Source organism: Echiichthys vipera (genome assembly GCF_963691815.1).
Source record: "Echiichthys vipera genome assembly, chromosome: 22".
NCBI lineage: Eukaryota > Metazoa > Chordata > Actinopteri > Perciformes > Trachinidae > Echiichthys > Echiichthys vipera.
This window is the reverse complement of record NC_139847.1, coordinates 19822404-19846425: the sequence shown is the minus strand read 5'-3', so window position 1 is coordinate 19846425 and position 24022 is coordinate 19822404. Positions and strand designations below refer to the sequence as shown.

Sequence of the window (24022 nt, the reverse complement as noted above, 5' to 3'; positions counted from 1 at the left end):
ATGGTGGAATATCAGTTGTTTTGTTGCTGTTGTGTTTTGAGCTGAGTCACTGTTGAGTGCCTTCATTGTCCTCTTCCCCCACTCAGCAGTAAGCGCTGTGCTCCGACTCTGTGTTCCAGAGAGATGACTGATGGTCATGACAGCCTTGTGATGGCCAGTCACCAGACACATGAGCCTCCTCAGAGCTGGGTCAAACGATCTGTCAAATACCACGGACAACTCTTGTCCCCTGGTCATGTGATCAACACCATGTTGCCTAAGGGAAAGTGAACCGTTGGCTTCAAGCTGTTGGTCTAACAGCTACCTGCAACAGAATACATGTTAACAATGGCTCAAAGGGCTGTTTTATTAATGGCAATCACACATGGGCTTAGATGCAAAGTAGTGAGTGTATTTTAAACATGGATTTAAACTGGACACCTATTCAGTATTGATGCTGTTTCCTGTATTACTGAGCAGCTAATCTTGTAATGCCAGACTATCCCAACAGAGCTGTGTCAGTGCTGGATTTAACATTTTGGTTGGTGGAAAAACTCTCTGGGTTGTTTGTATTTTCTAAAACCAATTGGCGCTATGCCCAGGATGCAGCGACAGTGCCCTTGCAAAACAGATAGCAAAGATAGCGGATAACCAGACTGCTGAACAGCTAGAATGCTATGTCATTTTATGCAGACATAATTTAGAACATTGCTCTTATCCTGATCCACAAGAGGCTATATGCAAATCAAATCCTAAATACATATATAACATTATAGCCCCTATTTACACAATCTATGGCGTTTTGTGTCATCCGCTGGATTTCAACAAATCTCAGATGCGCCGTCCCATGGTGACATCCGCCACAGGACAGGCCAAACAATGTTCAGTTGGTCTGAAACAAAGCAATGACGAGGGCTGGGTACTGTCAAGAACATCACAAATTTGGTTTGGATTCTATAGGCTTCAATTTCAATTGGATATTGATGTAAATGCTTCGATATTGATTACGTAATAAGTGTAGATGAAAGAAATACACATCAGTTCATTAGAGTACCTTCTGATAATTGTTAAATTATAATGTGTGCAATATTTGTACTGGTTAAGAACAAACTGAGCCCAACAGAAATAAAGAGAAGATAGTAGGTAGTATTATTATTACTATTAAAATTACTTCATGAACAGGTTCGTAGGTTGTAATGAAAAGTTATACACAGAAATTGGTAAAACGGTGTTGTGTCGTGGACCACTTCCGGTCCGGCAGCTTTTAATGATCGACTTCCAGTCCGTCACCGTCTTTTGTCCGACTTTCGTTCACCGTTTTACCAATTTCTGTGCATAACTTTCCGTACAACGACCTACCAACCTGTTCATAAAGTCATTTTGTAACATGACGGGTAGCATTACACATGAAAACCACTTGGGTAGGATTAGAATAAAGGCTGTGGTTTGGTTTAGTGCATCCATGACATGAACGGCACCGGGACGTGAATGTCCACCACTCGGGAAATGAACCCCGCTCACACAGGTGAAACGCCGGCTGCCATTGTGTTTGAATAAACGTTGTTTGGTAGAATGGGGTCCGTCGCACAATGCAAATCACATTGAATTGGAAAATATTATATTGCAATGCATTGATGAATCAATATTTTTACCCACCCCTAGCAAAGACAGTTGCTGACATTTGCTCAAAGTCGAAAAACAGAGTCCTATGTCCTTTAAAGACATATGGCATTATAGTATGTCATGGTGTGTAGAGTCTGCTCAAAGGTCATACATGGGACTGTACCGTTACACCGTTGCATCATGGCTGCCTGTCTTCTCTGACCTTATCAATGTTGTGGCGCATGCTCCTGCTGCCCGTCGCCCTCTCTGTGCTACTGACAGACAGCTCACAGGTGTTTGGCTGCACCAGGCTATATTTACAAAGGTCATAGATGGAACTGTAGGGCATGTTACCAAAGAGGATCTGATTACTCCACCATTGGTAGATCACAAGAACATGTTTATCCATAAGAAATACAGATTTTGTGCTTGATATATTATTCCCTCAAGCGAGTTCAAAGCAAAAAAGAACAAAAAAACAGGGAAAACAAAGAGGATGAAATTAATTCCTACTTGAACTGAAATAGATATTGGTAACCACTGTTGTTTCAGTTATTTATGTAATGGGTTATAATAGGTGGATGACCCTGATTGCCCTATGTCTATATATGCCTTGTATATTGGTAAAAATGTACAGTCAATCACATTGCAATGCCCTTTACTCCAAAACAGGATGCCAACCAACTGGTGGCTGGCCTGCAGACAGGAAGTGAATTGTTTAGGAATGACTTCACCTCATAGTTGCCACCATGCCTCCCCATCCCCATATCCCTGCATTGATAAACAAAAAAGATCAGGCTGAAAAAAAAGCTTCTTTGTAGTCCCTGAAAAGTTGTCATTCTGGAAATACTTTGTCTATAATGTCTATTAATGGTCAGATTCCTATATGCAGGGAAAACCCCGTGTTTTTGTCATAGAAGCCATTCGTCTCCCAATTAAGAGCTGTTACTGAGCCACAGGAACCAGGAAATGCAATTCCCATAATAGTTATTCAAGTAAACATAACCTCACCATGACGGAGCTTTGGCAAAACGTTAACTTAAAAAAAACTGCTATTCCCACATGTGGAGGCTCCCCCCTATTCTTCCTTCTTTGTTGCTTTATTTTTACCCACCCAAATGCAGCTGTTTCCCAGCGTGCCTGCAGAGTTAAGTGCTGGGAGACAGGGAGGGTTGAGGGGCCCTGACAGGGAGGTTCAGAATATCTCTTAACAGAAACACCAGGGACTAGGATGGGAGCCGGACAAATCCCATTTGGGACTGCAAGCATGTGAAAATGATGTGTTTATATTAGCAGTACATCTGGTCCATTCACTGTTGTCCATCTAAGGCATTTATACTATGATACAACATAGTAGTTGTTGGTTTGTTTCTTCCTCTAGTCCTTTGTCATGGGGGGGCCCACAAGGCATGATACTTGGCCAGACTTTATTTAGTCTGTATGTGTGACCTCTTGTCTATATCAGAAGAAGAAGAAGGCATACTATTTAATCCCTCAAGGTTGTGAGGTGAATTGGGCACTACCAGGGGGCGAACTGACACTTCCCCAGCCAACAGTCCACATCCTATACTTGATCCAAGCTGGACCAAGTCTCCGTAGGTCTACACTGGATGATTACACACTTTGTTATTTACATTGACTTGCCAATGTTCAGCACCAATCCAATAAGTAGTTGGTACTTTCTGTTGTTAAGTGGAAAGTAAGAATGTGGAGTGACAAGTAGTGTGTATGACTTTTCTGCAGGACACAACTGACTGACTGGCTTTCCAGAGCCTCATAGTTGCCTAATCCTAACCTTTCCTTTTCCAAAGCTTTATGCCTAACAGTGATCTTTCCCTGACCTTACACACGCCAAAGTTGTCATGCAAAATGCTGCACCAAATAAGAATTTTAAAAACATTGGCATTTGATGTAAAAACCCGTAATTAAACATAATCAGAGTTTGCAGATATCATTCTTATCTTGTGATAAGGTTGCATTTTTACGCAGATGACACCCAGTTATATGTCTCAAGAGCTAACTTCCAACGTTCCGCCAATCAGTTCAGTCAACAGTTTCTGATCCTAACCACAATTTCAATCGGAACATTTAGATTCTTGTTCAGTCATTAGCAATATCAAATACCAAACTCAGACCATTGCGCACACAAAAATGTATTCAAATTTGGTTTGATTTTGTCCTTGTCCATGTATTTTGGAAACTGCCCCCCCCCCCCCACACACACACAAACACACAAAAAAAGACCACATAGGTTGTTTGTGCGAGCAGCCTATAATGACCCATATTTATATTTATAGTGGTGGCTACTAGTGGCCATAGTAATTACCATGGGATTAAAGGAGGCAGTCACATGATGTAGAAAGAGCACTAAAGTCTACCTAAAGTGTAGGGAGGAGGTTGGATGGATGTGTCAAACAAACACAGGACATATACCCAGGAGACCTTTGCAGCATGTGTCTTCTGGCAAGGGGACAGGTAAAAGTATTTCTGTGTTGAGCATATTAAAGAAGAAGTCATAATTAATGCATCCAAATGGTTGCAGACGCCAGACTAGGCGTGTCATGCGGCTTGGCATTCATACAGTGTAGTTGAATACTACCACTGTAGCTTTGGAAATGAATGATCATTGTTTAGTGAGAAAAGCAGGGGGCCCAGACAGCTTCCTTATGCAACTCAAAACTGCAAACAAAAGTCCTTTTTCTGTGATGCATGATTAGAAAGACTAATGTAAACAGTCATCCCTGTAATGTATTGAATGTTTGGAACTAGATAAGAATGCATTCAGAGACTGGCCCAGTTCCTAATCTGTAAACTTTACCCAGAAAATACTATGTGAATCTAATCATATGACCTGTGTAAACATGTGATTTTGAAACCATGTGAATTAACTTTAACTTGCTAGTGTTATAAAATTCTGGAAATTACTTAATATACTGTAACTGCCGTTAAACTAACCAAGAAGTATAATTTCCATCAGAGAAGGGCCTTGTTTTGTAATTCTATAAACACTCTTTATATCTGGAAAACATTATAAGGAAGCTGTATAAAATCAAATACCTGATATTAGATCTTTAACTTTCATCACACCGGGTGTGAACAGAGTGTTTATCCCTGTGTGTGTGACTGAGGCTGCATTATATTTCCAGCTGCTCTATATGTGTCAGTGACAGATTATAAATAGACTCAGGGCTTAACTGGAAAAGTCCCCAAAGCTGAGGGGGACTCATGACACAGGGGAAATTTCCCTGACATGCACACAGGTAATTCCTATTTTGTGGTCCGTTCTTGATAATATCCCTGAACACAACTTCATGGGAACTCACTAATCGCTGTTTGGCTCCGCTTAGGACTGTTTTTGTGGGCCTGAATCTGTTACATCTTACAGCCCTCTTTGTAAGTCACCAGCATTAGTCTGATTCAGGCAGGAGAGACATGGTTTGTTTCCATAATTCATCAATATATAAAATCAAATAATGTCTGTATACCAAGTAAGCTAGCCCTGATGAAAATGACTGTAATAATTGTGTAGGGACATACTGCCTGTGGCTCTATGTAACCTCACTGAACATTATTTCATCTCCAATGGTTGTTATTTCTACTGTAGCCATCCTATTTATATGTATTGTAGATTTACTGCCATTACTTCTGTGCTTCTGTGACTTTAGCTTAAGCATGCCATATCAACAACACTCCATTAATATTAACATCGTTATTACATTATCCTGCAGAACATGAAGTCATTGTAGGTGTGCCTTGTAAAGCAAAAGATAATTGCCCAATAACCATCTTGGCTCTGTCAAGTCAGCCACAATAAACGGTGGTGAAACAGGAAGTGTGGAAAGTGAAAGTGAAAAAAAAAGTCAAATTTTAAATTTGATTATTATTTTAGTTATCAAATTAAATAATGGTCAGTTTTAATATTCTCCTGGTTCATCAGTTATCATCTTTAACAGTAATAAAAAATAATTTCCCACCGTTGGCCTATTACGTAGTTGGCCAGACCTGCACATATCTCAAAAAATTGTCCTTGTCTCAGGTTTTTCTTTTCTTCTTGAGAAATTATTATAGTAATATCATAAAAAGAGGACACTTGGCTCATCCCGCTGGTCATGTTCTAAAGTGGCAGCTATAACGCGTGCTAAAGTGCCCTCTTCAGTGGCGAGGATGCACTATATGTGACCTTTTTGGTCCTTTTCTGTGCACGCCACTGTTTATACCATAATGTCCCACAGGGTCATGGCCAGAACACTGCCTTCTGTATGTTAACGGGAAGTTTTGGGGTTTGATATGGGCCAAATGTTTGCCATGACATAGAAATTAAAAAAAGCTATCTTAGCAATAACACTCTTCCATTAATAAGTTACAGTGTTTAGGTGGCTTCCAACTCAATATTTTAATTGACTACTTTAAGACCAACTAAATAATAAATGAATAAAGGCTTTTTTCCCAGAAGTTTATTCGATGCAGGTGGTGATACCTTTGGAATTGTTGGGTCTCTGTAAATCATAAATAAGTCTGTGTGTGGTTTTTATCTACTCTGTAAAGTGTCCTGAGATAACTTTGTTATGATTTGGCACTGTAAATACAATTGAATTAAATTGAACACAACATACACCTTTGTGTTGGTAAATAAAAACACAAATCCTGCCTTATAGAGAATCTGCACAAACCTAACCAAAGAGGATTACAACCTCTTTGCTATGACCGTGCCTATGTCAAGCTGCGCGTTCAGGTTTTATTTTGAAAGTCCTAATCATCCACTCTTCCGCTTCAGCTTGTTTAGCCTGACGCGAGCGCGAGGCGTGTGCTGGCTCCGGAGCCTGTGGAGTGACGCCGGTGAGGAGTGGGTCTCACACCGCCGCACACACCGGTGGGAGAGCCTCAGTCCGGTCAGGTCCCAGCGGAGTGGCACGGAGGAGGGATACACGGTTCCTTCGGGCTGATATCGGTTCACCGTGTTTTTCAGAGCATTATTTATTATTTAACAAGTGCGACCATGACTTCGGTGTGGAAGCGGCTACAGCGGGCCGGGAAGAAGGCGTCCAAGTTCCAGTTTGCCGCTTCATTTCAAGAACTGATGCTAGAATGTACCAAGAAATGGTAAGTTACTATTACAGCGCGTCTAACTGGCTAATATCAGGCATATGTGCTGCCTGTCATTTAGCAAAGCCACCCCGTAGTGTGTCCAAGTGTTAAAGGGACTGTCAGCCGGGGTGTGTGTATGCGTGTGTGTGATGTGTGTGTGTGTGTGTGTGTGTGTGTGAGAGAGAGAAAGTGATGCCAAACTCTATTCCCAAATATTCACATTTTTATTTTCAGTCATGAAGGCCACACAACAAAGTAGACCCTGTTCCGCGTTCACAACAGACGCTTTTATTTTAATTAATGGTTCGTTACGCCTTCATTATTACAGCTCGCCACTGTTTACATGAAGGGCGGAAGCGAACACCAGCTGTTCCTAAAAGTTGCCGATATAAACAGTAAATAGTGTCTTGTGGTTTTGAATATAAACGTCAGGCAAGCTGTGCATTGTGCTATTAGAAGGACGTTCTCTTAGCTGAAGATTGACTCATGTTGTTAATGCAGCTGGTGTTAAAAAACAGTCCAAATCACTTCCGCGTCTGCTTCTTTAGATTGAGCCTTTCTTAGTTGTTACAGATGTGGTGTGACATCCTGTCAGCTATGGCAGCCAGGGGTCATGCTAAATAAATAACCTGGCTGTATGAAAGAGCGGTTGTTTCTGGAAGAAGGGTTAGTGTCAGGTGGAGAAAGGATGGTGTCAACACCATCAGAAGCATCAGGACCACCCCACCATCATCCACTCTTTATGATTAGTCCCTGTGGTCAAATGAAGCTGTCCCCCCAGTGCTGGAGTACTGTCTCAACCCATGTTTTTTTATTTGTATTTGCTTTAGTGGTTCAACAAGACAAAAGTAGTATCACTGCCCTGCAGTTGTATGGCCAACCAGTTAACTTGCTGTTTACATCCAAAGTGTCCAGACTTACATTATATACACTGGAGATCAAAACTAGAGAACAAAGTACAAATACTTGATTTATTCTGAAATACTGTTATTTCTTTAGTGTTCATAATCTGATAGAATATCCTCTGTGTCTATACCACTGCTGTACTAGCATGTTTTTTAAATAACCAAGGCACTTCAACAAAAACCTTTATTTCGTAAAAAAAACAGTGATCAGAATGAGAGAAGAGTGTTGATTGTGTCAGAAGAGAAGATTTCAACAATGTTTTCTTCTCTAGGATTCAAAACTGAACAGGAAGTGTAGAGGCCACAGCTTTGAATGACTTCAGCACATCTGCACCCACAGGACATCACTAGTTTCTCACACTGCTCTGGTTTGATCTGGGTCCATTCTGACTCACTCTCTAACACAGTTCACTAACTGGAGTGGGTTTCTTACCAGAGATTATCTATGGGGTTTAGATCTGGACTCTGGACATTTCATTGTTTCAACAGTCTTAGCTTTAAGGAACTGCTTCACCTGTTTTACAGTGCAACAGGGGACATTGTCTTGCATGAAAACTGCAGATGATTGGGAGACAGTTGCAGTGAAGGTGTTGCATGTTGCTGAAGGAGGTTCACATAAACATTTGCATTCACCCTGCCCTGTAGCTGTAAAAGAGGCCCAACTCCTGCTGCAGAAAACATCCCGCAAACCATGACACTTCCTCCTCCAAATGGAACTGACTTCTTTCACACTTTGGGTTCAGTCTTTCCTCAGTCTTATCCTGAACATAATGTTTCCATCAGACACAAATAAAGTGAAGGTCCTCTCATCACTGAAGTCACTCTGGACCAGTTCTCCTCTGTCCACACAACATGCTGTATACAGTATATAGTATAATAGTAAATAGTTAAAGTGATTTACCAAGCAATTAAGGGTTAACTGTTGGTTGGAAAAAACAAACAGTGTGTGTCATTGATGGTCAGATTTAATCTGTTGGGGGGCCCGGATTGAACCCTTGTTTTTTGGCCTCTGTTAACTCTCTCTGACAAACGCATTTACACATATGCACCATCTGAGCAAAACTGAAACTAAAGTAATTAAGTTCTTCACTTTACTTCAACGCAGGGCTTCTCTACAAATCACAAAAAAACAGTGATACATCTGGGCCCCTGCAGCAGTTGCACATTATGCCTATGGGTGTACATTAACGTCACCTCAGGGGCTGGGAAATTGTTTTTATTTTATTTTTAAATTGTGTCAAATGTGAGGAATCAGATTTGCTGCTGTTCTCTGTCTAACCACACTGAGTTGACCTGTGTAGTTATTGTGCTATACAAATAAAATTCACTTGACTTGACCCATGGCTAGATCAACCTGTATCTAAGGGGGGGGGGGGGGGGGGCGTTGTCATGCCATTTTATAGTCTTGTCTAGGCTTTAGTTAGAAACACTGTGCTACTGTAGTCCCATGATCCCAGAAATACTTGACATTAGTCATTGTTGGATCATTTCACCAGCTTGAGAATCAAGCTACACAAACAAAGCTTCGCATTTGGCAACAAAAGGTTTAATTCCTACAGTAGCCCTGGTCTAAAGAATGCCTCTCCCATTTAATAGGATACAAGGTACATAATGAGTCTGGGTTTTCTCAGGAGGGGGGCTGGAGTCTCCCTTATAGATAGGGTGAGAAGTTCAGCCATCCGTGAGGAACTCGGAGTAGAGGATGCTCCCTGGGCGCCTCCATAGGAAGGTGTTCCAGGCACGTCCAGCTGGGAGGAGGCCTCTGGGAAGACCCAGGACTAGGTGGAGGGATTAGATCTCCACACTGGCCTGGGAACGCCTCAGGATCCCCAAGTTAGAGCTGGTTAATGTGGAAAGGGAAGTTTGGGGTCCCCTGCTAGAGCTGCTGCCCCTGCGACCCGACCCCGGATAAGAGGCTGAAGATAAGATGAGATGAGACATAAAGAGTCTGTCTTTCAGTGTTTTGGGGGAACACTGAATATGTTTCACCTTGTTCTTTTCAGCATGCTCACAGTCAGATTAAACAGCAGCATACTGATGGAAACCTTTGGGGTTTGGAGCAAAACGTCCCCACCCAATGTAGAGCTAAGGGTGTAGATGAGAGTTATAAAGAACAATCATTCGATGTTAGTCTTTGAGGTGTGGGTCTGTCTGCTTCAGTCTTGGCACGGAAAGAGCTCCTTTAATTCCATTATCATTACTCACGGTGCAGTCAGCATGTGTTTCCAATCCTCCAGCCCTGGCTTGTAGAGTGGCCTAGCTTCCTGTCACTCTGCTCTGTACTACCCAAGAAGTATCACACACAGGGACCAGTATCAACACGTCTCTGTCCCTGCCAGATCCTGCACAGGGTGTTTATCCACACGGTGCGAGGATTGATACGCTTTGCTTGAGCTGTGCTATTGCGACACAACAATACATTATATTACACATAAGACGTATAGGGAAGCAGGAGCACACTGTGCATGTGAGATACATATGGGGTCTGGAAGGATGTTTGTGGAGGGGTCATGTTTTGGGGGTTTCTTAAGGTTTTTTCAAAGGTCGATGTTAGCAATGACAAAAATGAAAATACTCACGGTAAATCAATATTATGACATCAAGATTGTTACCTAAAAGGGGATGGGAATTGATTTCATTGGTATTAGGCCTGTATCCATTCTGCTCATCAGTCTGATTCTTTATCAACTCCCTCATTGATTCCTGATCAAATAAAAGCAGGCCTGCAGAGATTTCCAGTGTCTGTAACTGTTTTATCTGAACACAGTGCAGATGAAATGAGGGTACATCTGTACAACATACATTTTCATTTAGGTTTTCTCGGACAAAGAAAGAATCTGCTTAGTCCGCCTGCATAGTGCTAGTTACGTTATTATAACAGGATATTTATCCTCTTGTGTGTCAAAGGCATCGCATTCCTGGCCCAAAGAAAGATGTTTCACATGTTCAGTTTCCACACTTACATAAAAGATGATTTTACTGACATTACAAGCTGCATTGTTGTCATCTTAAGTCATGTGACGATGCCACGCTTTGGACGCTTTCTTTCCTGTCCCCCATGTCTCCTTCTTGTTGGAGTTGGAGTTTCCAGCAGTGCATGAGTTTGATGTCATTGTTTTGCAGTGATCAACTGTGAGAAAAACATGTCGACATTGCTAAAAAAGAATTGACAAGTTCAGAGGCATACAATTGGGGTACCAGTTACCAACTGGAAGCGGTTCCCGATTCCCATCACTATGAAATAGTAATCAAAACTATGTGCTTGTAAATCAAAAGGCAAAGGCAATTAAGGAAACATATTGTCAAAATTACAAAACTGTGATCATTTTAACTTTTCAATACTAAGTGCAATACTACTAATAATTACTACTAATTTTGACTGACAACTTGGATGTCTATATGGTAAGTTTTTTTTATGATTTTAACTACAGAGGACATAATTTAGGTTCAGTATACGAAAATAATGACACAGTATATAATATTTTCTACAGTTTTGACTCAGGAATTCAAAATTGACCAATAATTATTAGATACTGAGTCAACATGTTGTCTTTTTAAGTCAAAATCACAGTGATAACTTGACATAACTTAAAGTTCGAACTTAGACTCCAGAATTGTGCAGACTTACATTGCGGTGGATATTAACTCATTGCAGATACAGTATAAATACTGTTTATCAGAGTATATGTCAGCCGGCATTAAAATGCCCTGCACAGCACATTTCTTGATCACAATAGTGATGTATATTTATTAGTGGTGGGACACGATTCAAAAAATGGATCTAATTAATCAGAGGCTTTGTAATTATTTAATTATGATTAATCACATATCGATATTTGACTGAAGAAGCAACATCTTTCAATTTAAATGATTTTGGTATATGACTTAATGAATGAATACACACAACAATGAGTTTAAACAATAAAATGTGTTTATTTTTTTATCAGTGAGCACTAACATTTTGTAAACTTTTACGTCTTAAACACATTCGTTTTGGTTTATAAAAAATAAAACAGTACTTAGTAAGGTATATTAAAGAAAAGTGGAAACCTAACATTGCAAAAATATTTAGAATAATATCCTTGTCATAAAATAAACAGTTTAACACATAAACAATAAACAGTTTCTCCCATTTGTGTTTTCAAAAACACAGAAACAAAAATGATCCATCAGCTAATGACACTCCCTAGGAGCATTGTCTGTGCTAACGTTGGCTGCAGCATGTTCAGTGTTGTCTGTGCTAACGTTGGCTGCAGCATGTTCAGTGTTGTCTGTGCTAATGTTAGCTGCAGCATGTTCAGTATTTCCTGTGCTAACGTTAGCTGCAGCATGTTTAGTGTTGTCTGTGCTAACGTTAGCTGCAGCATGTTCATTTCTTAGAACTTAAATGTCGCCCACTGAACCCAGCAACAACTCATCATCTGCTTCTCATCGGTTTCATTTCTCTCCTGTTTTACGGGCCGGGCGGGAACTCGTCCAATGAGTAATGTTCCGTACACAAAAATAAATTGCGATTAATTGCGTTTTTTTTTGTCCTGTTATTTTTTTGTCATGTTATTTTTTCTGTAAATAATTAATCGTAATTAAAGCGTTAAAGTCCCAGCCCTAGCATTTATGTTATGCCCTGTATAAAAACAAAATAGCATTGGCTAATATACTGTATGTATCAAATATATCGATATATCGGTATTAAAAATTAGTTGGGCTATACATATTACCTTGTATCGTTTCTTATTTTGACATTTTATGTCTAAAGTTTTATTTCCTATTTCCTAATTATTACTCAGTATATTATCATTTGAGTCATATGTTTGATTTAGGAAGTAAAAGTTTCAATTTATTTTATTATGACAACTGAGTCATATATCGGTCACTATCAGTCTTACTTTTCATCAGGTTTTCATTTTGTATTGACAGAAATGGGCTTCCATAATTTTGGAATGATTGCCTTTAATAGAATAGCTCACACAGTGTCCCAGGTCTGAAGGACTACTCCAGACCTAGAAGACCCTCTTGTTGTATTTGACTGATAAATGTTTGGATGTATGTGTTTACACTCTCAGGTTCAGTGGTTTGAAACACAAAGTCCTGCTTTATTTCTTCAACATTAACAACATCAGCTCCTATTAAGCTGAGCCTGTATATGTGCACACTTTACATGATTTCACGTGATGCTCTGAAAGCACAGGACACACAGGAATGAGCACTTGTCTGAACCCAGATATCATGTGTCATTTCATTACAGTGCGTGTAAATGGTTGGGTGGATGTTTACTCACTGCACTGATTACAGTAATAAAGATGTAAGGCTGCGTTCTGTCTCACCTTGAAGGAGTAGTTCAACATGTGAAATACTCTCATGTGCTTCCTCATTGGAGATCAATCTTAATCTCATGTCTACTCCAAGTATGGAACTGGAGTCAGGATGTAGTTAGCCTAGCTTAACATAACAACTGGAAGCATAGAGAAACAGCTAGCCTGGCTCTGTCCAAAATGAAAGAATACACCTACATAGCACTAGACAGATTACAAATCTGGGTTAGACTTTCTGCCATAGTACTAAAGTGGTTTGAGTCCTTCTTTAAAGAACAGGGACTACTTTGTGTCAGTATGTAATTACACATCTGAGCGGACAAATACGACATGTGGAGTTCCCCAAGGCTCCATTCTGGGGCCTTTTCTGTTTAACATCGACATGCTTCCACTGGCTCAGATTATGGAAAATAACAAAAAAAGTTATGTTAAGTTAATAATTATGCAGACAACAGATACATTTACATAACCATATCACCAGGGGACTATGATCCAATACAAGCACTGAGTAAGTGCATTGAACAAATCAACTTGCCTTTCCTTTCTAAGAGCTGTAATGCTTAGCGGTTAATGTGTTGTATCTGCTTTGCTAAAGTGTTAGTTTGCGATTGTGGTTTTAGGAAGAGTTGTGGGCCGGAGCTGTTTCTTAACGAACAACACAGCGATGCCTTGAAGTCTAGGCATCACAATGAGGGTGGCAGCTTTGGTACCATGGTGCTTGTACAGAGACCAAAACCTGTGCTCACTCACTGTAGCTGGCAACCAGTGAGAAAGGTGGATATATCATAATAATTAACATGTTATCTATGTTTTTTTTATTCTCTACAGAAACTAAAATCGAAATTGACAATTTGTTGTTAAGGGGAAGTCGTATGCTGGAACTATTTCTTAACAGCAGTGTATCCATCCACCCAATACTTCTCTGCAACGCCTCTGTGTTGCCAGACACAGTTAGTGAGCACAGGTTTTGTTATTCCCCTCAGTGAAGGCATGATGGTACCAAACCAACCTAACTGTGACGTCACCAGTCACTGCCCCTGGCTGTTAATCATAAAATAGTTCCAGCATGTAACTCACAAAAGCAACCAAGATACAACATGATAATCAGTGAGCGTCAGAGCTGTTGGTAGGCATATTTTTTAACTTTAAGTTTAGCAAGAAATAAAAGTCATAGGTGACCTACGTGTGACATCACAGACAGTACGGCTGTGTTTTCTGCAGTCTGACAAGAATGTGTAAAATGTGGATGAGCCAGACGGACTGACTCCCTGAACTGATTAGAAAAAGCCACCTACAGTGAAGTAAGAGTGTATAGACAGTGTGGGGAAACTATTTAGAAGTTATATGATCAACAACTTCCCTCCCGCCCTCCAGCATTCCCTCATATGGTAACGCTCAAACACCTCGTACTTCAAGCTGAGGAAAACAAACACTGACATGTATTCTGTCTTGAGAAGCTGTTCTCTGCAAACCACCAGGGCTAAAAGCACTATTGTGCATTTATAAGTCTGCCTGTTGCAACACCACAAGAACATGTCTGTGATAAATAGAGCAGCAGGTGGAGGATTGCTATTAAGCCTCTGTGAAGTTCAGCAGGGCAGATATCTATTTCTGTTCCCTCTCTTTCACTCTCACTGCTCTCTCTTTCACAACCATTCTCACCAGTCCACACATTAAGTATGAGAATCAGCAACACGAGGAGGCCCACTGTCTTCTCTCTGAGCAGTAGTGCTCTTTAAAGGCCAATACTGAAAATAACGAGGCAAGGCAAATTTATTCATATAGCACATTTCATTCATACCCAAAGGAAAAGTTCTTTACAGGTTCCACAGGTTAAATCCCCATAAACAAATGCAACAGCACATGGAATAAAAACATTTAAAGAAAGCAGGAAAAAGCACAGAATAAATCAATTAAAAAAACAACAATCAAATGCATTCACAATAGAAACGTAACTAAACATGAACTAAAATAAATGGTAAAAAGTCAAAGGTTTTTAGCTTAGACAGTAGTCAGCATTGTCTCAACTCTAAGCTCTTCAGAAATCAGAACTGGGAACTGGGAATAACGTCACACTCGAGTTGACCACATTCCAGTTACAAAGTCAGAAAACCTCTTTGTCAAAGTTTTGATGTGTTTGTTTGCATTGTCATCAGATAATACAGTGCACACTCTGCCATACTTCCAAATTGATATTGTAAACTCTGACACAGATTGGGATTTTTATTAGACCTATCTCAAAGTGTGTGACACCCAGTGAATCTGTAAGATTGTGTTACTGCACAGTCAGTGGCGGATTAAGGCAGTCATGGGCCCCTCGGTTTGTTTGGGCCCCCACATTATTAATCATGCTTTATCAGAAAAAACCCAGCTAGAACAGATGAAGAGTCCACAACCTTGAAAAATCCTGTCATAGGAATTTTCTTTAGCAGATCTTGGCCCTGTTGTTCTTTCAGTCATTGTGCTTCTCTTTTTCGTGCTCCACTATCATATTTCCTTTATGACTTTTTGCAGCTGTAGTGTGTAGTAACAGTGAGTGACGTACCATTGACAACAAAACTGAGCTTATGAACCCGGCCACATGATGGCAGCTAATTGGGTAAACGTGTCCCATATCCTTCCAATCAGTGACTTCATTTTTGTAATGTATTAAAGGGCCCTAGTATGAGCCAAGTTTTTTTTTTCCCATTGAGGTAAATTAAAAACATTAAAATAGTCTGGCCAATCCGGGGCCCTTGCACACCTGGGGCCCCTAGACTGCAGCCTAGGCCAGCCTGTGCATTAATCCGCCTCAGCGCACAGTGTATGGGGACCTTTAGCGATGTTGCCATGTTGTAATCCCGTCCTGAGGGGAAAAAATGTACTGTTCTACATTGACTTTGTATTGCGTGAAGGTGCCTCAGAAAAATGCCTAAAATGACTAGAAGCTGCTGTTTAGTAGGATTTACTACCCGCAGAAGCCAGGACTACGTTTGTACTTTATAAGTTTGTACTAGGTTTCTTTATTTCTCACATCAGTGTGCGCTCACCGTCTTTTCAAAGGCTGAGTATTGTAAACGTGATATTGTTTTCACAGCAATGGCTTCATCCACATCTTGGTTCTGCGTACAGTGTCGTATGTGAGCTTTCACACTATTCATATAGTATGTTTGCAGTGTTTACAGTATCCTCCTTACTCTTTCACACAGGCACACGTCCAATCAGAGGAGACTTACTCTCGCTCACACAATCACAAGATTTTCATTTCTCCCCTGGCTGAGCTCTTCACCTCAGTGTTTTGAAAGCACACAGATGGGCTTGTGCTCACGCTGTGTGCTTTTTTGACAATCAGCCCTCTTCTCCTGGGCCTGTGCTCTTCCACGGGCTACATAATTAGATTACATGAAATTAGATGATGTGAAATATCTCAACTGCCAAATAGATTGCCATGAAATGTAACGTTTCCCACAGCATGAACTATAATCACTTTAGTGATCCCCCTGAATTTCCATCTAGTCTGTTAACATTGTCATCGAGCATGTTAGCATGCTGACATTAGCATTTAGCTCGAAGCCCAGCTGTCCCTGTTCAGTCACATAGGCAGGTGTGGCTTCGGACTCCTTGGATGCATCTGAAATGACTCACTATGCTGCCTAGCAGACATGTGACTCCAATCATTTGGTTCAAGTCTCAAGCAAGTGCCAAGGGATTTTTTCTTGAGCAATTTAAGTCAAATCACTTCTCCCACCCAAGGTATTGCAGTTTTACCTACAGTATCCAGAGAGAGAGAAAAGACAAGGTATTAGTACTTTATTAATCTATTAATGACATTATTGGCCAATTTATCAAACCTGTACAAAAAGTATTCCGTGAAATAGATATTATTGTAAAAAACACAAATCACTTTAAAAAAAAAAGATTATGCATTTCTTAATTTCCTCTCAAAAAAATACTCCCTCTCCATCAGGTTTTCCTTTTTTCTTCACATGTGAACCTCTTGAATCTGAGCGATGACTCTTTGGACACAGGCATCATGATGATGATCTGATCCATAAACCATCATGTATGTTGAATGACAGGGTTGTCGTCCAATCACGACGATGCTGTTCCGTGTGTGCACTTGCATAACACAATAAATATTCAGTATTTAAACTGAAATCATAAAATGAACACAGACGTCATTCAAGTCATCATGTCTGGAGCCAAGTCATTAACATCCAGTCCAAGTCCAAGTCGAGTCTCAAGACTTTAATTTTCTGTGAAGTCCGTTTAAAAGTCGTCCAAACTGTGAACCAGTCTCAAGTCTGCTATGTAGTCCACATCTCTGCTATGTAGTACACTATATTTACTTTTTGACAGTTAAGTCCAAATTCTTAGTGGGAGGTTTATAAGTTTAAGTTTTAAAGTTTGAAGTACCATCACAAACTGCCACGGTTCAATGAAAAAAATTCTATCCATGGCATGCGCACTGCTTTTTACTAACAAGCAAGGGTCAGTGACAACACAAAAACATTTTTCTGCTCACTAAAGAGTAAACTGTTTAATGTTTATTAAACAGTGCATGAGTGAAAGAGGGAGTGATTTCAGATACAAGCCCAGTCTTGTTACCGTCATCACATTAATTGTGATCAAGCATTAGTCACTTTATTTACCATAGAACTTTATTTTTTATTCAGGAGAAACTCTGGGCACAACAAAGTGAAGTGTGAAGAGTCTTCGGTGATTAGACCCCATCGTCTCATCTCATCTCATCTTCAACCCCTTATCCGCATCCTTACTAAATGATCCTGAACCACCTCAACTGGCTCCTTTCAACGTAAAGGAGCAGCGGCTCTACTCAGAGTTCCTCGGTTCCTCGATGGCTGAACTTCTCCCCCTATCTCTATGGGAGACTCCAGCCCCCCTCCTGAGAAAACCCATTTCGGTCGCTTGTAACCGCGACCTCGTTCTTTCGGTCATGACCCAGCTTTCATGACCAAAGGTGAGGGTAGGAACGAAGATTGTCCGGTAGATTGATAGCTTTGCCTTCCGGCTCAGCTCTCTTTTCGTCACAACGACCCCATCGTGATATAGTATATTATGGGGAGTAGTGTAATTAGCTTAAGAATATCCTGGTCTAGACACTGGCGCTGGTGAAGCGAGTGGGCTGAAGATCTGGATGATGGGATCAGGGGCTGGAGCAGGGCTGTGTTGAACGTGATGATGTGTGGAGGTGAAGGGGTGGAGGAGGGTCGCAGCTTTAAAGTTTTGCAGCAATGATATGATTGGCTTAGGGAGGCTGTGGCAGAATCTGGTTGGTGGAAGAGAGAAAGAGATTGTGAATGAATGAAAGGGTTAAGAGACTCTTTCTTACTGAACTTTTACTAAGCTTTATTTACACACACAAAAGGTCAACAGTCAAACTGAAAATGCAAGTGAAACACAGAACAGAAAGTTGTTAGTATTCCTACATGGGTGTGTCTGTATGTTACATTTATGCTGGTAGTGATGAAAGAAACGCTGAAGACACTAAGATGTTTTTTGATTGCAGGCAACCAGACAAACTGAGAGTGGTGTGGATCAGGAGAAACAGACGTCACAGCACAAAGGTAATGAGAAGAAGAGCAAAGAAGAATGAGAGGAGATTCATTGAGAAGTATTCAGAAAAGCCTGCCTTTCTATGAAATATGTTCTAGGATAAATTTTCGTATACGTCCACACAATCGAAAACACCTTTTTTTCCGTCCGTTTTCCGTCCACTCGGCCTCGGATTAAGAAATATCTGCATCCACAGGAAACTAGTGAAACCGACTCCAAACGCTGTAGTTCACATGCCAGGCCTGGATGTGGAGCTGTAACTGCAACAGAAATACACCAACAACGGAGAAGAATAGACGGGGAGACGCTGTGGAGAATCCAAACACCAGAGAGTTTCTCTCCAAATCTGGAGACTTCCCAAATCCTCCTCCATCCTAGAGAGAAATGTGTCCCTGTTTCTGGTGTTAGTGGAGACTTTTGTGCTGTTCTGGACTCTGATGCACCGATCACTCTGCAGTTAGTGTCCTCAACGAGCAGAGGGTGCTGCTGGGAGCCCCTTCACCGTCCCAAAGCACTCACAGGCGCCACTTTCTCACTACATTTAGAGACTTTTCACACCTTCTTAGCAACTTTATTTGTAAAAAGCTACGAGCGACCAATTTAGCGACTTATTCAGCACATCGGGGAAAAAGGAGAGATAATTCATTCCCATGCATGTGGCTCAGAGTCCAGTTCAGTAAACAGTCTATGGGTCCGTCTCTCTCCTCTCTCGCAGCCATGGGCTGGGTGTTTTCAAATCTTCACACTCGACCATTTCCAGGCTCAAATAACGCCGGCTGCGTGTGGATGGTCGGCCAAAGCGATACTAAAGTTGTGCGGTTACAGGAAAACACGTCTTTGTGTGGATGGGCACAGAGTGCAGTGTCTATAATACTGTCCACATGAAACATTGGCAACAATTGAGACTGTATCTTTTCTTGCAGCTCCACGGCTGGCAGCCAGGGATCAAAAACCCCTACAGAGGCGTGGTGCTTTGGCAGGTTCCAGAGAGCTTGGACATCACTGTCACACTCTTCAAGGTGTGTATTTGTAGTTGCAGATAGACATGGGACAATATGGAAATGTCGTGGCAAAATAATTCACAATATATTCATCAAAATAATCATGTTGTCTTGTTATGAAACTAATGTTTTTATTGCATGAGAGGACACATCTTTTTAAGTGAACATCAAACATCTTAAATAAGGTAATCATAAATCATAAGCTCCCCCTTATTGAAAAAAAGTCATAAAAAAGTCATAGTATAGTATGCTATAAGCAGAGCAGCAGAATGGACTCGCGATCACAGATACGCCCAGTGGAAATGTAGCATTTCTCCCTGCATACAGCCTATTGAATGATCAAACCAGGGACCCCACGTGGCCTGGTAAACCTGGAAAACACTTGACCAGATTTCTAGTCATGGAAACACATGGAAAATGAGAGAAAACGTGAAAAATCCTGGAAAATGAGTTCAACATTCTCCTATTTTCCTTCAAATTCAGAATAAACTACTATGCTATCTATCCGAGCGCCTCAAAAGAAATAGCCATCTGAGAGGGTGATAGAGTTATGTTCATATTAATGTTCAAATGGTAAAACATGGACTAGAGTATATTGAAAAGGCAGTTATGTTGTGAAAAACGTCAGATTGTAGCACGTGCAGGTTAGTAATGTTATTGTCCTTCAAATTAATAAATAATATAATTATTGGTCACTGCTGGCTAATAACTGTAGTTGATTTTAGTTTTTAATATTCAATGATCATTTCCAAGCATGTAAGATATGAATTCATAGATCTGTTATAGCCACGGACTGTACATGTTTTGAATCGGACTTCCACAGAGAGGAACATATCAGTGCATGCTGCGAACATCACTGGAAATGTCCTGGACAAGAGCGGGAACTCAAAAACTTCCATTTGTTGTTGTGGTTGATAAATACATGTTCAACGATTCAAACAGCGGTACAAACAGATGCTATTTACAAGGCACAGGGAGGAAGAGGGGTATGACAAACACTAGGGGTCTCACATTTTGCCATACTTATTTTGGTTATTGTTTGTTGTTGTTGAGTGTATTAAAAACAAAAAAACAGGACACACAGGAAGTAAGAAAACCTACAGTTCTCGGTACTACGTGGAGAAGGGGTAGGAATTAATAAGCTAATGCTTCTTCCTACTCCTTTTCAAACATACAAAGGGTTTTAATGACTAGTGTTTCAAGTGTAATATGTTTTTCACATGTTTGAAATAAAGAATTCATTCATTCATGTTCTCTTTTAATAGGCTATATCAAATGAGAAGATGGATTTATGTAAAATGATATACATCTACTTGAATTGTTGGGTCTCTGTAAATCACAATTAAGTCATAGAGTGTGGTCTTTACCTACTCTGTAAAGTGTCCTGAGATAACTTTTGTTATGATTTGACACTATAAATAAAATTGAATTGAATTGAATTGAATTGAATTGAATTGAATTGAATTTAATTTAATTGATTTGAAAGGTTACACTGAAAAAATAACTCAATTTTTCAAGTACATTTTACTGCTGGGGTTTTTCTGTTTTTTCCTTTCTTTTCACCATAAAGCAGACACACTGCACAATGATTATACTTTTTCTTGTGTACCTGTATAACTCTGCATAACCCAATAAAAAAATAAAAATAATAATAATACTTTCACCGCTGAATATCAAGTACAAGTCACTCAACAATATTAAGTGTAATGTACTTGACTTTAAGCGTAACATGTGAATAAATGAAGTAAATGCTACGTGACATGTAACGTAGAAGTTATATTTATCTAAATGAAATAAGTAAAGTCTAAAACTTTTTTTCATAGAAAGGAAATTGTTGTTAATAAGGAGATTTGAGTATTTTCATTTACATTTTGACATTTTCAGGTAATTAGTTGTATGAATATTAACCAAAACACTGTAATGATACTTTAGAGGAGTATTTTCAGCACAGTCAGCACAGGAGCATGTTTTAATGTGCCGTACCAATATCATGTACTCTCTCCATCAAGACTTATCTGTCGCGGTGGGAAGTTTTTAGTAATTTTACATGTATATATATTTATATAATTATATGATTATGATACCTGATATTAAGACCAACACAGTGATATATCATACTTGGTGTTCATGATGTGCTATTGGTGAGAAAATGCAATTTTATTGATAAAATATGTCCCGAATGCATCATGGAAGTTTCTGGTTTGGCTTTTCTGCCGTGTCTCTGTAACAGAAGGTCGTAGAGAGATGGAAGTTGATATGTTGAATATGTTTTCATGTGTGGGCTTTCCAACGGTGCCACCCCTGAGAGTCTGTGACCTTCTGTTCCTGAGAAATGTCAGTTATCACAAATAGGAGAAAGAAAGCTTACATTTATTAGAAATGACTCACCCGTGATAAAACGATTTTCAGATTCAAATTTCAATTGTATTTGTGAATATATAATAAAATATACTCTTGCTATTCAGTGGATTTATTACATGAATAAAATGTGTAAATATTCAAATGTTAACTTAAAATGTTCCAGTTCCCACTGAATTTTAATTTTACTGTGTATAAATTACTTTGATTTATTTAATACATTTTACTATACCAAAAAGTCAGTTTTTCAGTTTACTTCTTGGCTGTGGCCAAATGAACGTTACAGGAAAAGATGAAGTAAACTGCAGTCAATTGGTGGGTCAAGTCTCTTGTGAGAGTATTCACGATTATCCTAATGATGGAAATCAACCACAACCAAATTACTGTGAGTGTTTCTCATTGTGAAAAAACATCGTGCTCCCATAAATCATCTAGAAATGGGAATGCATAACTTGGTGTATTTGTCTGTCAACAGGACCCTACTGCAGAGGAGTTTGAAGACAAGGACTGGACCTTTGTCATTGAAAATGTGAGTTGTGATTTCACATCACTGACTTTTAATTGTAGAACAGTTTGTTCTCAGGAAGAAGGCTTTTTTCTGTGTTCAATCTTGACCTCCATGTGCACTGGTTTTATTCATTAGGAGACAAAAGGCCGTAGGAAGGTGTTGGCATCAGCAGAAGTCAATATGAGGAAGTTTGCCAGCGCCACGCCGGCCCAGTATGATGTCACACTGAAGCTCAAACCCCTTTCCGTCAAAGTGGTGGAGGCCACGCTCAAACTCAACTTGTCTTGTATCTTTCTCAAAGAGGGCAAGGCCACGTAAGTCACTACCCCAGCAGCATATCAATATCATTTATTGACAGATCCTCAAAGAAGAAGAATTGAAATCAATACTGATATCTGAGATCTCATTTAAGAGGATTCTTTCTGTGCTCTCCAGAGATGAGGACATGCAGAGTTTGGCCAGTCTTCTGAGTATGAAACAGAGTGACATTGGAAACCTGGATGACTTTGTTGACAGTGATGATGAATGCGGGGAGGAGAGGAGGACCAGCTTTGGACCAGCTACTCCTGTTACTGGTAAGACTTGAGGATCACCGGGATGAATATAGCAAAACAATATGAGAAGAAATCCTAATCCAATCCAATTACTAAAGGCGCTGATCCAAAACTATAAAGTTAAATTATTGATATGAGCTGAATGAAAGCAAATCAAGTCCTGTTGAAGATCATAATAGACAATAGTGTCTTTCCAATTCTAATGGATCTATAAACAAGATTGGTTTATCTTCTGTTTATCACTCAAGATCATTTTTTGTGTAAAAACTATTAACGGAGAAATCGAGGAGAGACGCTAACAGTCGCTAACAGTCGCTAATAGCCAAATGTTGCTTATACTGATTAGCTTGGGGCAGTACTTTGAAGGCATTCTAACATCTCTGTTAACCACTAATACTGCTCAAAATAACAGCAAACCTCTGCAGCAGCATTAGAAGAGTGCCTACACAAAAAACAAAGCACCAACAACGTAGTTAGAGAACCCAGAGTTCATTAAAAGAGTGTTTTAAAGACTTACCTACTGGCCCCTGTACCAGCTCCTCTCATAGTAAAGTCCATTCAAGTGGATTAGCAAAGTCAATCCAAAACGAAGGAGCCCATTGGTGCTTTGTTTTGTGTGTAGGGACTCTTCTCATGCTGCTGCAGAGGTTTGTTGTTATTTTGAGCAGTATTAGTGGTTAAAAAAGACCTTTGAATACCTTCACTTAATCAGTGTTAGATGCATTCGGCTGTTAGCGACTACCTGGGATTTCTCCGTTAATAGTTATTACACAAAAAAATTGTGAGTGTATTTGCCAAAAAAGACCCTGGGATGATTCTACTTGATGACATCACACACTGGAGTTTTAGCACTCGCCTACTAATATTTTTGGACGGTTTTAGAGCATAGGTATAACATTGAATTTTGAAAATGAACGTAGTTCCCCTTTAATTTTGTTCCGTCTAATCTACCAGTGGAAACACCTGCCATTATAACTGAGTTGGTCCGATAAAGAGACCAGTATTGGAAATGCCTCTGATACTACCTTAAATGCTGGTATCCATAGCAGCAAATACACAACATGGATCTGATACCACGTAATTTAGCCCCACAGAAAAACTACTTCAAAGTAGTTCAGTTTTTATTCTTTTTCTGTATTTTTCCACGACTGACAGTTAAACT

The 24022-nt window shown here is 39.9% G+C and overlaps 1 protein-coding gene across 9 annotated transcripts in view; it reads left to right on the top strand.

The window, feature by feature from the left end:
- The first annotated feature begins 6409 nt into the window (after positions 1–6409).
- Positions 6410–24022, top strand: part of ehbp1l1a (EH domain binding protein 1-like 1a) — a 52360-nt gene continuing 34747 nt past the window's right edge. For all 9 annotated transcript variants that reach the window (XM_083937447.1, XM_083937446.1, XM_083937445.1 and 6 more), the window contains exons 1-6: positions 6410–6681; positions 18393–18450; positions 19363–19458; positions 22274–22327; positions 22442–22620; positions 22742–22881. In XM_083937447.1, the coding sequence (XP_083793573.1) occupies positions 6578–6681; positions 18393–18450; positions 19363–19458; positions 22274–22327; positions 22442–22620; positions 22742–22881 (631 nt within the window). In that variant the 5' untranslated portion in view covers positions 6410–6577. The remainder of the gene's footprint in view (positions 6682–18392; positions 18451–19362; positions 19459–22273; positions 22328–22441; positions 22621–22741; positions 22882–24022) is intronic.